This window comes from Delphinus delphis, chromosome 3 (assembly GCF_949987515.2).
Source record: "Delphinus delphis chromosome 3, mDelDel1.2, whole genome shotgun sequence".
Classification (NCBI taxonomy): domain Eukaryota; kingdom Metazoa; phylum Chordata; class Mammalia; order Artiodactyla; family Delphinidae; genus Delphinus; species Delphinus delphis.
This window is the reverse complement of record NC_082685.1, coordinates 20,137,893-20,151,507: the sequence shown is the minus strand read 5'-3', so window position 1 is coordinate 20,151,507 and position 13,615 is coordinate 20,137,893. Positions and strand designations below refer to the sequence as shown.

General features: G+C 48.8%; 1 protein-coding gene across 1 annotated transcript in view; it reads right to left on the bottom strand.

Moving 5' to 3' along the window:
- Positions 1 to 13,615, bottom strand: part of COL23A1 (collagen type XXIII alpha 1 chain) — a 353,196-nt gene that overhangs the window by 64,732 nt on the left and 274,849 nt on the right. Inside the window, exon 3 of the mRNA XM_060006761.1 lies at positions 5,545 to 5,589. Within this exon, the coding sequence (XP_059862744.1) occupies positions 5,545 to 5,589 (45 nt within the window). The remainder of the gene's footprint in view (positions 1 to 5,544; positions 5,590 to 13,615) is intronic.

Genomic DNA, 13,615 nt, shown 5'->3' with positions numbered 1-13,615 from the left:
GACACCAATGGGGGGAAGCGGCGGGGGGTTGGGGATGCTGATGTGATGAATTGGGTGATTGGCATTGACATGTATACCCTGATGTGTATAAAATTGATGACTAATAAGAACCTGCTGTGTAAAAAAATTAATAAAATAAAATTAAATATATATATATATATTTTGGGACTTCCCTGGTCGTCCAGTGGTTAAGACTCTGTGCTTCCCCTGCAGGGGGTGTGTGTTCGATCCCTGGTTGGGGAACTAAGCAAGGGTGCAGCCAGAAATTAAAAAAAATAAAGACATTTATACTGTCTTTCATATTTACCTGTGTAGTTACCTCACTGAAGCTCTTTATTTCTGTGTGTGGATTTAAATTACTGTCTAGTGTCCTTTAATTTCATACTGAAGGAGTCCCTTCAGTATTTCTTGTAGAGCAGGATGCTAGTGATGAATTCTCTTCATTTTTGTTTACTTGGGCATGTCTTAATTTCTTCTTCACTTTTCAAGTATAGTTCTTCTGGCTATAGATGTCTTTTTTGACAGTTTTTCTTTTTTTCATCACTTTGAATATGTCATACTAACTGCCTTTTGGCTTTCATGGTTTTTGATGAGAAATCAGCTATTAATCTTATTGAGGATCCTTTTTCTGTGATGAGTCATTGTTCTTTCGCTGCTTTTAAGATTCTTTCTTCTGTGCGTGTCGAGAAGTGGGAGGATCCAGCTCTCGGCCATGGAAGTTGCCAAGGTCAGTGGTGAAGTGGCCACCATGGTGTTTTTTAAAAAAAAGCTTCTTTCTTCATTTTTTCCTTTTGGTAATGTGGCTATGATGTACTTAGATTTGGATCTCTTTGAGTTTATTCTACTTGGAGTTTGTTGAGCTTCTTAGATGTGCAGATTAATGTTTTCTTCATATTTGGGAAGATTTTGGCCATTAATTCTTCATATATTCCTTCTGCCTCTTTCTCTTATCCCCTACTGAGGCCCCCATTATATAAATGTTGGCACACTTGATAGTGTCCCACAGATCTCTGTGATTCTGTTCATTTTTCTTCATTCTTTTTTTCTTTCTCTTCCTTAGACAGGATCATCTCAATTGACCTGTCTTCAAGTTTGCTGATTCTTTCTTCTGCCAGCCCAAATCTGTTGAGCCCCTTTAGTGAATTTTTCATTTCAGTTATTGTACTTTACAGCTCCAGAATTTCTATTTGGTTTCTTTAAAAAATACTTTCTATCTTTTTATTGATAATCTCCATTTGGTGGCACATAATTCTTATGGTTTCCTTTAATTCTTTAGATATGGTTTCCTTTAGTTCTCTGAACATATGTATAATAGCCAATATAAAATCTTTGTCTAGTAAGTTCATCTGGGCTTCCTCACTGACAGTTTTTACTGACTGCTTTTTTTCCTCTTTTTTTTTTCATTGCCATACTTTCTTGTATCTTTGTGTGTCTTTGTTAAAAATTGGGCATCAAATAATCTAATATGGCTACTCTGGAAACTAGATATCCCTCTTCCTTTCCAGGGTTTGTTGTTGTTGTTGTTTGTTCAGGGGCTTTTTTGAGCTAATTTTCTGAAATGTGTACTCTTTGTCACGTGCAGCTACTGAATTCTTTGCTTGCTTTGCTTAATTGTCAGCTTAAGACAGAGGTTTTCTTTAATGCCTTGATCTGGTAAGTCTCCCATTCTGTTCTGAGGGGCTCTTTGTGTGTGTTGAGCATAACTTCAACACTCTATTAGGTTACAACTCTGCTTTTGCCTTTACTTCTTGCTTGAGTGGAGACTCAAGGTCAGCCAGAGGTGAGAGACTGGGGCTCTTTTAGGTCTTTCCCTGCATGGGCATGCGTCTTCTAGATCCCCAGGTATATGGGAGCATTTCAAAGCCCCTTTGGACAGCTCATCCCCTAGATTTTCATTTAAGTTTTTGTGTCAGCTTCTTGTTTGCTCCAACTTGTATTGCCACCTCAGGCAGCTGCAAAGTTAAACAACTGCTGCTGAGTGTATTTGGCAAGCACTCTGGGGATAGGGCTTTTCCCAGTAAGTGAGCTCTGCATCAGGTCAAAAAAGATGAGTTTTGTGTATGGGCTTTTCCAGGGAGCTAACAGACAGTGACAAGTTTCAGAGAATGAGCATTTGGGGAGCTTCAAAGTTGTTCTGCCACCTCCAACGGCTGCTAGTTTTCACAGGTACTGTGATTGTGAGGCTGTGATGGTTTTTAAGGCTACCATGGGGCTGGGGAGATGGGCAAATTAAAATGCTACAAACCTCACTGTTCTCAGCAAGTTTCAGACCTTTTTCTTAAATTAACATTTCTTAGGTTGTTACCAGATGCTAATTTCCAGGATTCTGAAAAGGTCAATTTTTCCTAGTGTTCTTGCTGCTTTTATGGAGGAGCAGATTTTCAGAAGTCCTATCTCTACCATCCCAGTAGTGATTCTTCCACTGTATTTTTAGAAAGGGTTTCTTGGGGCCAGGGTGGATAAAAAACCCTGACACTAAAACTGCTGACCTAAGGCTGGCGGCTGCAGAGATTTGGTGAGCACCTCCTTTTGTCTCTGTAGCTTTAGCACAAGCATCAGCCAAGCAGGATTTGATTGTTTTCATCCTTGTCTCTTCCTGCTTCCTAAAAAGTCCCTCTTTCTCTCTCCCTCCTCCCTTCCCTCCCTCTTTCCCGTCAACAAGCATTTGTTGACCATATCTTTAGTGCCTGCGGGTCAAGCTCCTTCTCTGAGGAGCCTGTGCTTTGGTGGAGAAGGACATGTTTGCAGAGCAGACCACCAGCACTGCAGGGAGTGCTGCGACTGAGGGAGGGATCTAGGGGGCTGGGGGAGCCAGGGTAGAGTGATGGATGCTCTTGGGGAAAGGGAAGTCTGGAAGGAGAAAAAATACTGTCTAAGTTCCCTAGAAAGGGAATACCAAGGGTAGTGCTCGGTTTCCCCAGCTGAGAAATAGGCCAGTGGGGAGATGAAAAATCCACTCCACTACAATAGAGACACAAAAACACTGTAGGACCTGTGAGCCATATTCCAGACAAAGGCTCCCACTGGGAGCTGGAGAGAACCCATCCCCACAGGCGGGCAGGGTCGGCTCTGTCTACAGGTCTGCAGCAGCAGCAAGAAGCCATCTCAGCCAGATATTGTCCCACCAGGCAAAAAAGAGCCTTTCTCCCTGGGGCGAAAAAAAGCCTGGTTTGTACAAGGAAAGGGCCCAAAGCCAAGAGGTGCATGTGTGTGAAACTATCTAGAAATAAACACAAGGCCCAGCCAAAGCTAATCAGAGAGGGACATCTGCTCTGTGCTACTCACACCATTCTGTGACAGGCAGAGAATCAGGACATCGTGTGGGAAAGGGCAGTGAAGGGGAGGAGATGCTGCCCATCCCTTGCCCAGCAGCTGACCTTAGATGAGACACTTCTCCCCTTGGAGCCTCAGTTTCCTTATCTGCAAAATGGGGATAATAACATATTTTTATCTTTTGCAGAGCTCTGTGAGGATCACGTGAGATGAAGGACTTGAAAGGACCCAGGGCAGTGTCAGGGGCCCAGTAAGTCCTTGTCTTTCTTTGACTTTTAGATCAGTTGTAAATTGGAATCATAATTCTAATGGGTTTTTGAGTAAGTTGAGTAATATTATACTTTGTCCTAAAAAAAGTCACTATGTATTCCTCATCTTCTTCCAAAAAGGACTTCAGGAGCTTACAATAAAAGGCAATAAAACCTTTTACGAGGGCAGAAATAAGAACTGAGTGATGAAGTGTGTATTTGGCTGATGGTGCAGGTAGGTGATTACACACAAAATCCATTGCAATCAAACACAAAACAGTCCTCAGCTTCTGGAAGTCAAAGCAAACAGAGTGCCAGGAAAGGTGTTTCCTTCCAGTGAACTCTGGGGAGTTTATCTGGAGGGCTTCTATGTAGGGACCTAGATAGCGCAAGCACGCAGCAAAACGAGAGGACAAGAGGCCCATGCCCAGTTTCAGGAAGAAGAGTCTGAGGTTCAGAGAGAACCTGCCCCCTTTCCCCCAGGCTCAATCTGCCTTTACCACCATGCTGTCTTTATGAATTTGCTTAGGGGCTGAGCACATGTGTATTCTTTCATTCATTCACTGTTCTGTGCATTTCCATTCCCTGGAGCCTGCTCTGCACCGGGCTCTTGGCTGGGTTGGTGATAGCCCCAGCCAGAGGGATTAGATATAAGCCTTTCTGGAGGAGATGCTTGAGCTAGACTGAAAGGACAAAGAATAGTGAATTTGGGGTAAGAGTCCAGGTAGAGGAGGAGACATTCTGGGGGTGGGGAGGACATAAGAGTACAGGTTCAGAGTGGGAGGGCCCCAGACATCCACAATGAGGCTGGAGGTAGGGGACATGGAAGGAACAGTGGTGAGAACTGCAGGAGGCTGTGCTGATGAGGACAGTGCTGTGACATACTGAGGAGGAGGCTGATGGGGATTTGGTGGGGGAGTGGGGAGGGAGGGATTAAGGATGACGCCCTGGTGTCTGCATAGGGAAGCAGGCGGCTGGAGGCCCCCTCCCTGCAATGGGGAACTAGAGGAGAGCAGCTGGGGGAAGTGCTGGGTTCACTGGGGCCAGGTCCAACCTCTGGGTCCAGAGGAGATGACTGGCTGGAGGCAGGAAGTGGGGGCGTCATCAGCATTATGGGGGCGCCGGAGCCACAGGGGTGGGAGAGAGAGAAGAGGGCCAAGGGCAGATCCATTTAAGAGGCAAGTGGGTCCCATAGGAAAGGCATACGAGAAGGGGTCAGAGATGTGGGAGGAAACGCAGGCAAGAGTCAGAGGGGGACCCAGGGGAATGGCCAATGTGAGGCCCAGGAAGAGAGACAGCAACGCATCTGTGTCTGCTGGTACGGCGATCAGGTGGTCAGTGGTAACTTTGGTCAAAAGGATGTGAGTGGCGTGACAGTGAGAAGAGACTGGAGAGGCTGGGAGGAGTGGAAGGCAAGGCAGAGGAGATGGGAGTGGGGTAGGGGTGTGTAGCCTCTGAGGGAAGCTTCACTGTGAGTTGGGGGAAGGGCACACGCAGAGAGAGTGCATTTTGGGTGAAATGAAGGTGGCAGGAGGGAGGCTGGCGGTGAGTACAGGTGAGTCTGCAGGTTGCATGGAAGGTATGGAAAGGATCTTCTCCTGGTGCCTCTGCCAAGGGAAGGACAGGCCATGTCAGGGGAGGGATGGGGACACACAGGAGAACCATCTTGTGTTGAGGGACCCACAGTAGCGAGTCCCGCAAAGACAAGAGGCCGTTTCAGAGTGGGAGACCAGGGATTAAAGTTTCTGAGGCTGATAATGAGATTTGGGAGGTGGCCAAGGGCATAGAGGGGACTGTCACTGGAATTGTAACACTGGAATGGTGTCAAGAAGCCAAGAAAGGCAGCACTGGGCACTGCAGCTCTGGGGACAGTGGCTGGAATTGGAGGGGACACAAAGACCTGGCCCAGGACCAAAGGTCCTGAGTTATGGGGTGGTGCAAGGATTGGCACCTCCAGCCAGGTCCCAGGTCAAGGGCAGACTTCCAGGCCTGGGTTTAGTAATTAAGAAAACCTGGGACTCACCGGGATCACCTCTTCTTCCAGGCTTGCCACGCCGTCCAGGGGGGCCTAGACAGGAAAACAAGGACGGACTCATTAAGAAGGGAACCCAGCGAGCTTGGGCACAGCCTGCCTGCTGCCAGCACCACCGCATCACCACCCCCCAACCCACACCCATAACAGCAGCCTGGGGGCAGCCAGCTCACCACCTTGCTGGCTGGGGGAGGGGAGAGGAGTGGGGATAAAGCGCCATCTCCTGCACCTCCCTCCCCCCTGCTCCTCTGGATCCTCCCCTGTTGGCTGCGTTCTCATCCCTCACTCATTCATTTAGTTATTCAATTAACTGTTCATTATTTCATTCCCAAGTCATTTCCCATTCAAAAAGGTTTACTACCTAGAAACTCTTGAGGCAGAAGAGTTTTGCCACTGAGAAACTTCACACTTTCAAGAAAAATAAGGCTGAGGGTGGGAGTTAACTTACAAAAGCCCGGACAAATGCTTTTTAATATTCACTAAAATAAAACAACAGAGACAACGCACCACATAAAGACACTATCATGGCATCTCAAATGTTTAAACTCGGTGGTAACAGGCTCTATCCTATCCATCTACTTCCTTTTGCTCACTAGACTTTTTGGCACCTCTCTCCCCTCCCCCACAGCTCCAGGGAGCCGCTTATAAATTTCTTGTGATTTATTGCACATAATGTACACTCCAATGCACATTCTTTTCCGTATCCAGTCTTATCCATACATTTTTGCACTTTCTGAATCTGATGCAGATCATCCTGCCTCTGCCTTCTGCCCCTCGGCCCATGTCAGCCCCCGAGACCTGAGTGACTGCGATGCTGAAGAGGAAGAGGGCTCTGGGTCATGGAACCCAGAACCTGGCGGCAGCAGGGCCCAGAGCACAGCTCGCCTGGCCTGGGAGTGGAGGGCTGAGGCCTCAGCCAGCGCGCCCTCATCCCGGCGCCGCTCCTGGAGCCCTGCTGCAAACCTCCCTGACGCTCCCTTGCCTTCCCCTCTCTGCCTCCGTTTTCACTCCCTGTTAGTCTAACTACCCCTGATTCTTCCTCCTGTTTTCCTTCTCTGTGCAGAAGTTTTAAAGCTTGATGTAGTCCAATTTGTCTATTTTTGCTTTTGTTACCTTTTTGACCTTTGAGTAAATTTTAACCTTTTAACCTTTTGAGCTAATTTTTGTATATGGTATAAGGTAAGGGCCCAACTTCATTCTTTTGCATGTGGGTATCCAGTTTTCTCAACAGCATTTGTTGAAGAGACTATCTTTTCCCCATTGTGTAGCCTTGGCGCCTTTGTCTAAAATCATTTGACCATATAAGTGATGTACCCCTGAATTCTGGGAGTAGAAATTCATGCCAGTTACATAGCCCTTGACTTTTCCCAAGACCAGACAGAGACCTTGAGTTTTATGCTGGAATGGCTCAGGGCTGTGTTGATTAGCGAGGCTGAGATTCTGGCACCCCCATAACAAACAATAGCTCCTCACACCAGTGTAACAGCTTATGAAGAGCCTCCAGGTCAGTGATCTCAGCCAAGGCCTGCAACACCTGCAGTGCATGGACAACTGCTTTCAACACCTCCATGTGGGTGTCTCACCAACATCTCAGACCCCTCACGGCTAAACATGCATCCTGCTCTCCTCCCGGCTCCTTCACGGGGCTGACAGCGCCTGGAAACCTCGTGAGGCTGGCCGGTGTTTGGCCCGTTCTATCCAGGCACATCTGTTTTCAGGGTGAGTGAGGGTGTGGGAAGAGGGACCCCAATGGCACACCCAGCATCATGCTCCTTTGGTTGTAGGAGAGAAGAGGCCCAGCTTTCACTCACAAGGTCCAGCAAACTGGTCCCTGGATTCTGTGCTCTCACCAGGCTATAAAAGGCCTGTGCTTGGCTCAGCAAGGTCGCTCACTCGCCCTGGGCCTCAGGCTGACGTATGGGGCGTGGCAGGAAAGGGGCCCAAGAGTGGGAGAGTAAGCCAGGCTCTTCCTGGACATGAAAGCTAAAGCAGCGCCATGGTTTTCTAACGGTCATTACTGGGTGCGACTGTAAAATTCTCCATCTGGGAAACTCAAGCCAGATGAAGACATTTACTGCCGCTGAGGTGGCTGAACTAATGGATTTTTCGGGGTGGGTCTCCTGGATGGCATGGTTAGGCAGAAGGCCCAATGAGGAAGATGCTAGCAAGTGGGCAGCTGCCCAGGCAGGGTGGGGTGCCCCGCCTCCCAGGGCCTTTGGGGGAAGCTCCCAGCAGGCCTGGACTGGGTGGGGGTCCTGGGGGCTGCTGAGTGCACAGGGCCTGTGGGGCTGTAGCCCTGGCAGGCTGGACAGGGCTCCCAACTGAAAGGGCTTAAGTAAAGGAGACTGAGGCTTGTGAACTCTCTGCAGGCCAATTCAAACCAGATCCTGGAGGCCTCTGTGAGAACAGCTCACAAACTGACAACTGGTCAACCCACTCTTCTAAGGTTCATACTCATTCAACTGTCTCCAAGATAATTCTATTGAGAGGCAACATGTCCAAACCCAAAATCATCTCCCAATTCTCCGTGTGCTCCCAACAGCGTTCTCTTCTCTCCTAGGTGTAGGTATGATCAGTACCCACAGAGCCAAGCCAGAAACCACCTGGGAGCTGTCCGAGGCATCCTCTTGCCCCACACTTAACTGAGACCCCTTCCTCCTTGGTGTCAGGCAAAGGCTGCCCCCACACTTAGCCTCTTCCACCCACCCTTCCTGCTGTGACTCGTTTGTCCTCCTCCTAACAGAAGGTAGTCCACTGCAGTGTGCAGTCCGCATCTTGTGCAGCCTAAGGTCCCTCTTTACCATTTCTTGGCAATCTCTTTAAAAGACTGTCAAATCTAACAAGATCCATGGCTTAGAAGAGATGCAAGACTATCTTATTTGATGGGCAAAGCTGTTGAGATGAAAGATACTTTCTCTCCTTTCTCCCTACGGCAGGTGATGGAGGTGGTGAGGCCTGCCAGCCTTGATCAAATAGAGGCCCTGGGAGGGGGGAATGCCAGAGCTGAGTCCCATGCTGACCACTAGGCTCCCTGTCTGCTGCTTTTGCAAACAGAGAGGCCTTGCACACACAAGGCCTGGATTGTGGAACGTGTAGTGGGGAAGGCAGGAAGGACGGCCTTTCATGAGTTTCTAGATTGTCAGGTGCTGAGGGCCGGCCATGGGCAGCAGCCCTGGTTCAGCATCTACTAGGTGCCAGGCCAGCTACTCATCCAGCAAATAGGAACTTGGAACCCTTTGTGCTCCAGATCTCCTGTGGCTCATCCAAGGAGCTCATCTATTCCCTACTCAGCCCTCTGAAGAAGATGCTGGTATGCCCTGTATAGAGGGGAACTCTGAGGCTTAAGTGAGGTGAAAAGATTTGCCTAAGGCCACACAGCTGGCGCCTTGCGGAGCCCTTCATCATCAGTCTGTGATTCTTAAGGTGCAAGGGCAGCTGTGCCAGATATGTCGAACCCCCAGGCAGGCAGCCTTGACAATGGAAGGGGTGGCCACCCTGGGGCGAGCAGCAGGGCAGATGGGTTGTGGCCCTCTGGCATCTGGGCCAGGCCTGCAGCAGATTGATCTGGGCTCCCAGGGATAGCCTGGCCAGCTGGCTGCAGCTCAGATGTTCTCCGAACAAGCAAAACCAGGCTCCTGGCCTAGCAGTTTGCCTCAGAGCTTTCCGCTTCTTGGTTTTCTTCTGTTCCTTCCTTTCTACAGTGGCAGAATGTTTCCCACTTCTGGCACAGACTCAGACACTCAGGCTGCTCTGGAAGGCACCTGGGAGTCTGTCTTGATCGACCTGCTGATGTATAGATGGAGAAACTCAGGTCTTGCCCAAGGATGCTGCTGGAAAAACCGTCCCGGCTGGAGAGTCTCCAGGTGATGAAGACCAGCTCAGGCTGTTCTCACCTCTGTGTGACCCACATGGCTCTGGGTCAGGGGCTGGCAGCCATGGGGACGCTGGTGTTTCACAGTGGGTGCTGCCATGGTGGCACCTGCAAAGTTTCCTTCCAGAGGCTTTGAGCAACAGATACCAACAGGTAATGCTGGTGCAGAAGGGGAAAAGACATGACTGAAAGGAAGCTGTTTAACCTGGAGCAAGTTACTCAACCTCTCTGAGCTTTGGGTTCCCAATCCGTGAGGATAAAATTTTAGGGGTGATGGCAACTATACCTGCCTTGCAGAACTGTTAAACAGATGAGCTGGCAGCAGACACACCAGCTTGGGGGCACAAAAGAGGGGCCTATTTGGGACCCCAAGAAATAACTGGCTGCAGGGGCCTCTGGGCCATTAGAATCTGGGGACTTGATGTACATTGGTTATGTGCTTCCCAAGGTGGGTGAAGCCTGAGACAGGGCAGCTATATTTCAGTATAGCTCAAGTACGGTATAGAGGGCAGGGTTTGAGTCCAGAGGCTGGCGAAGCCCTCATTACACCCTGACCTTGAGCCCACAGGGGCAGGGACAGTCTGGAGCTTTTCCAGGTCCCTAATCACAGTCTGTCTGTGGACCTAGGGATCAGGATGCCCGGGCTGAGTGGTCTGGGAATGAGATTTCTCAAAGAAATCCTGAGGTTTCAGGCATCGCATGGGCTGGTGAGGGCTCCAGCTCGCTGCTAAATTACCCTTGTGACAACCATCTGCACATTAAGTAACTCCAGGGAGGATGATGCTTTTCTCAAGCACTGTTCGAGGCCAGACAAACTGGAACCATTTCTAACTGATAAAAATCTCATCTCTGGTTGGGCTGGAGCCCTCATGTCACTGACCAACTCCAAAGGGGGCCTGAACGCCAACAGGCTCCAGGGAGGCCTGAGCAGTGAGGACCTGGTTCTCGCAGTGGTGGTCTCCCTCAATCCTTCCCGGCACCTCCCTCCCCTGATGATACCTCCTTCAGCAACGCTTGCTTTATTGCTGTCCTCTCACAACCCTGGGGCCAACCGGGGGACAGCCTGCCCAGGCCCCTCCCTCTCCCTCTTCCCCTGGCTCCAACAGTCACTCAGCAACCCACCCCCTCCCCGCCCATACCCCAGCCCCTGCTCCTCCCTCCTGCCAGCCCCTAAGGGCAGGAGCTTTTGTGCAATTTATCTAATTGAATCTATACTCAGTTCTGAAAAATGCTTTAAACCCTCTCCACACTTTTTTCTCTAAAGATTGGGGAAACTGAGGCTCAGAGAAGTCAAGAAAGGCTTTTTTATAACTTTTAAAACTTTTTTATCCTTTTGAGCAAAGAACTATTCCAGGTGCCTCTTACAGTCTTCCAGGGAATTGAAAATTTTTCCATTAAGAGAATTTTTTTGTTTTGGCTGCATTGGGTCTTCGTTGCTGTGCGTGGGCTTTTCTCTAGTTGCGGCGAGCAGGGGCTACTCTTCGTTGCGGTTCGTGGGCTTCTCATTGCGGTGGCTTCTCTTGTTGCGGAGCACGGGTTCTAGGCATGCAGGCTTCAGTAGTTGTGGCTCGCGGGCTTAGTTGCTCCGCAGCATGTGGGATCTTCCTGGACCAGGGATCGAACCTGTGTCCCCTGCATTGGCAGGCGGATTCTCAACCACTGCACCACCAGGGAAGTCCAAGAGAATTTTGTAAAGACCAAAATGAATGGAAATCCGAAGGTGCAACGTCTGGTGAATACGTCAATGAATCAGAACTTCCCAGCCAAGCTGTAACAGTTTTTGCCTGGTCATCAAAGAAACATGCAGTCTTACCTAGAGGGGTGGGATAGGGAGGGTGGGAGGGAGATGTAAGAGGAAGGAGATATGGGGATATATGTATATGTATAGCTGATTCACTTTGTTATAAAGCAGAAACTATGTATAGCTGATTCACTTTGTTATAAAGCAGAAACTAACACACCACTGTAAAGCAATTGTACTCCAATAAAGATGCTAAAAAAAAAAAAGAAACATGCGGTCTTGCATTATCCCGGTGGGAGATTATGCGTTTCCTTATTGACACTTTTCATCGAGTGTTGCTTTCAGTTGGTCTAGTTGGGAGCAGTACCTGTTGGAATTAATCGTTTGGAAGGAGCTCATAATAGAGGACTCCCTTCCAATCCCACCATATACACAACACCACCTTCTTTGGATGAAGACCTTTATTTGGTGTGGTTGTTGGTGGTTCATTTCACTTGCTCCACAATCTCTTCCGTTCCACATTATTGTACAGTATCCACTTTTCATTGCCCGTCACAATTTGTTATAAAAATGGAATGTTTTCATTACGTTTAAGTAGAGAATCGCATGTGGAAATACACTCAAGAAGGTTTTTTTTCCGCTTAACTTATGTGGAACCCAAACATCAAAGTGATTGACACAACCAAGCTGGTGCAAATGATTTTCAGCACTTGATTTGGTTATTTTGAGTATGTTGGCTCTCTCCCATGTGGTGTAACGTTGATTGTTCTCAATTAATGTCTCAATTTGATCGCTATCAACTTCAACTTCAACTGGTCTACCTGACCGTGGAGCATCGTCCAGCGAGAAATCTCCATGAAACTTTGCAAACCAGTTTTGACACGTTCCATCAGTCACAGCACCTTCTCAATACACCGCACAAATCTCTTTTTTTTGCATTCCAGTTGCATTTTTACGCTTCTTGAAATAATAAAGCATAATATGCTGAAAATGTTGCTTTTTTTCTTCCATCTTCAATATTAAAATGGCTACACAAAAATTCACCAATTTTGATAAGTTTTTAAAAAAATGCACCGATATGACAGCTGTCACAATACAATCTAACAAAATTGTTTTGAATGAAGTTAAAGACAACTAAGCGCTACTGGCTAGAGCCATCTTACGGAAAAAACAGAGCGAAATTTTGGCCAACCCAAATATTTTATTTTTTTAAGCTTAAAAGCCCTTCATGTGAGCTTTGATTTCCATGAGAATTTCTCATAACCTACATGTTAAAAGTCTAGTCAGAAGGTCCTAGAAAAGAGCAAGTGAGGCCTTCAGAGCATGGCCAGCACGCTGGTGGACATGGACTTAGGAAGTGACCCTCAGGGAAAAGCTGGCCACTCAGCTTATCCCACCCATTCCAAGGCAACTTGACCCTAAGGGCGCTGGACCCAGGCCTCCCACTCCTGCGAACAGGAGAACAGAGCTCTGCTGAGGGAAGGGCATGCCAGCCCCCAGAAGGGCCTAGGGTACTTTCACTTCCACATCCAGGAAATAAGGGAAGCAAGTGGGCACTAGTGTGACCAACTATCCCAGTGTGCTCAGGACTGAGGGGTTTCCTGGGCCTTTTGGTGCTAAAACTGGGACAGTCCCAGGCAAGCCAGATGGTTGGTCACTTCAGTGGGCAGCCTGTGAGCAAGGAGGCTCTCCACACTGCCCCATCTCCCACTGCTCCCCCTCACTCCCCACCTACACCCCCTGCCACACAGCCTTCTTTCTGCTTCTCAAGCCAGCCAGGCTGGTCCTAACTCAGGGCCTTTGCACCAGCTGTTCCCTCTGTCCTGGGGCTCTCCTCGCATGGCTGGGGCTATTCTGCATGGTGGACTCTTTGTTGAGCTTCCTGGACACCTTCACTGATCACCCTCTCTGGCATGTTTTCTTGTTTTATTTTCTTCCAGTCACTTATCTCTAGCAAAATTACCTGGTTTATTTATTTTATTTGCTCTTTAGTGTTTATGGTTTCTCTCTCCTCACTAGGATGTCAGCTCCCTGAGGACAGGGCTCCTGTGTGCTGGTTCATAGCTATCGCCTGATAGGCAATAGTGACACATGGGTTGGTGCTAAACAAATGGTCAGAGCATGAATGAACTCTGTTCTGGTGGTAGGAGGGCACCAAGGTGTCACTGATGAGGTACCTGCTGCCATCACCTGCTGGCACCTCACATAATTCTTGCAGCAGACCCATGAGGCAGGGACACCAGCGTCCCTGTTACAGAGTGGGAGAGGGGCTGCCCAAGGTCAAGTGGCCCCGCAGCTCGGGCTCCTCTGCTGCCCGCTGACAGGACTTTAAGTTCTGAGGAAGCTGCTCCAGCTTCACTGACCACACACCCCAGAGCAGCCAAGAGGCTGAGTGGAAAAGTTCTGCAGAGGCCCCTGCTGGGCTGCTCCCGGCATCCTGGCCCGTGAGG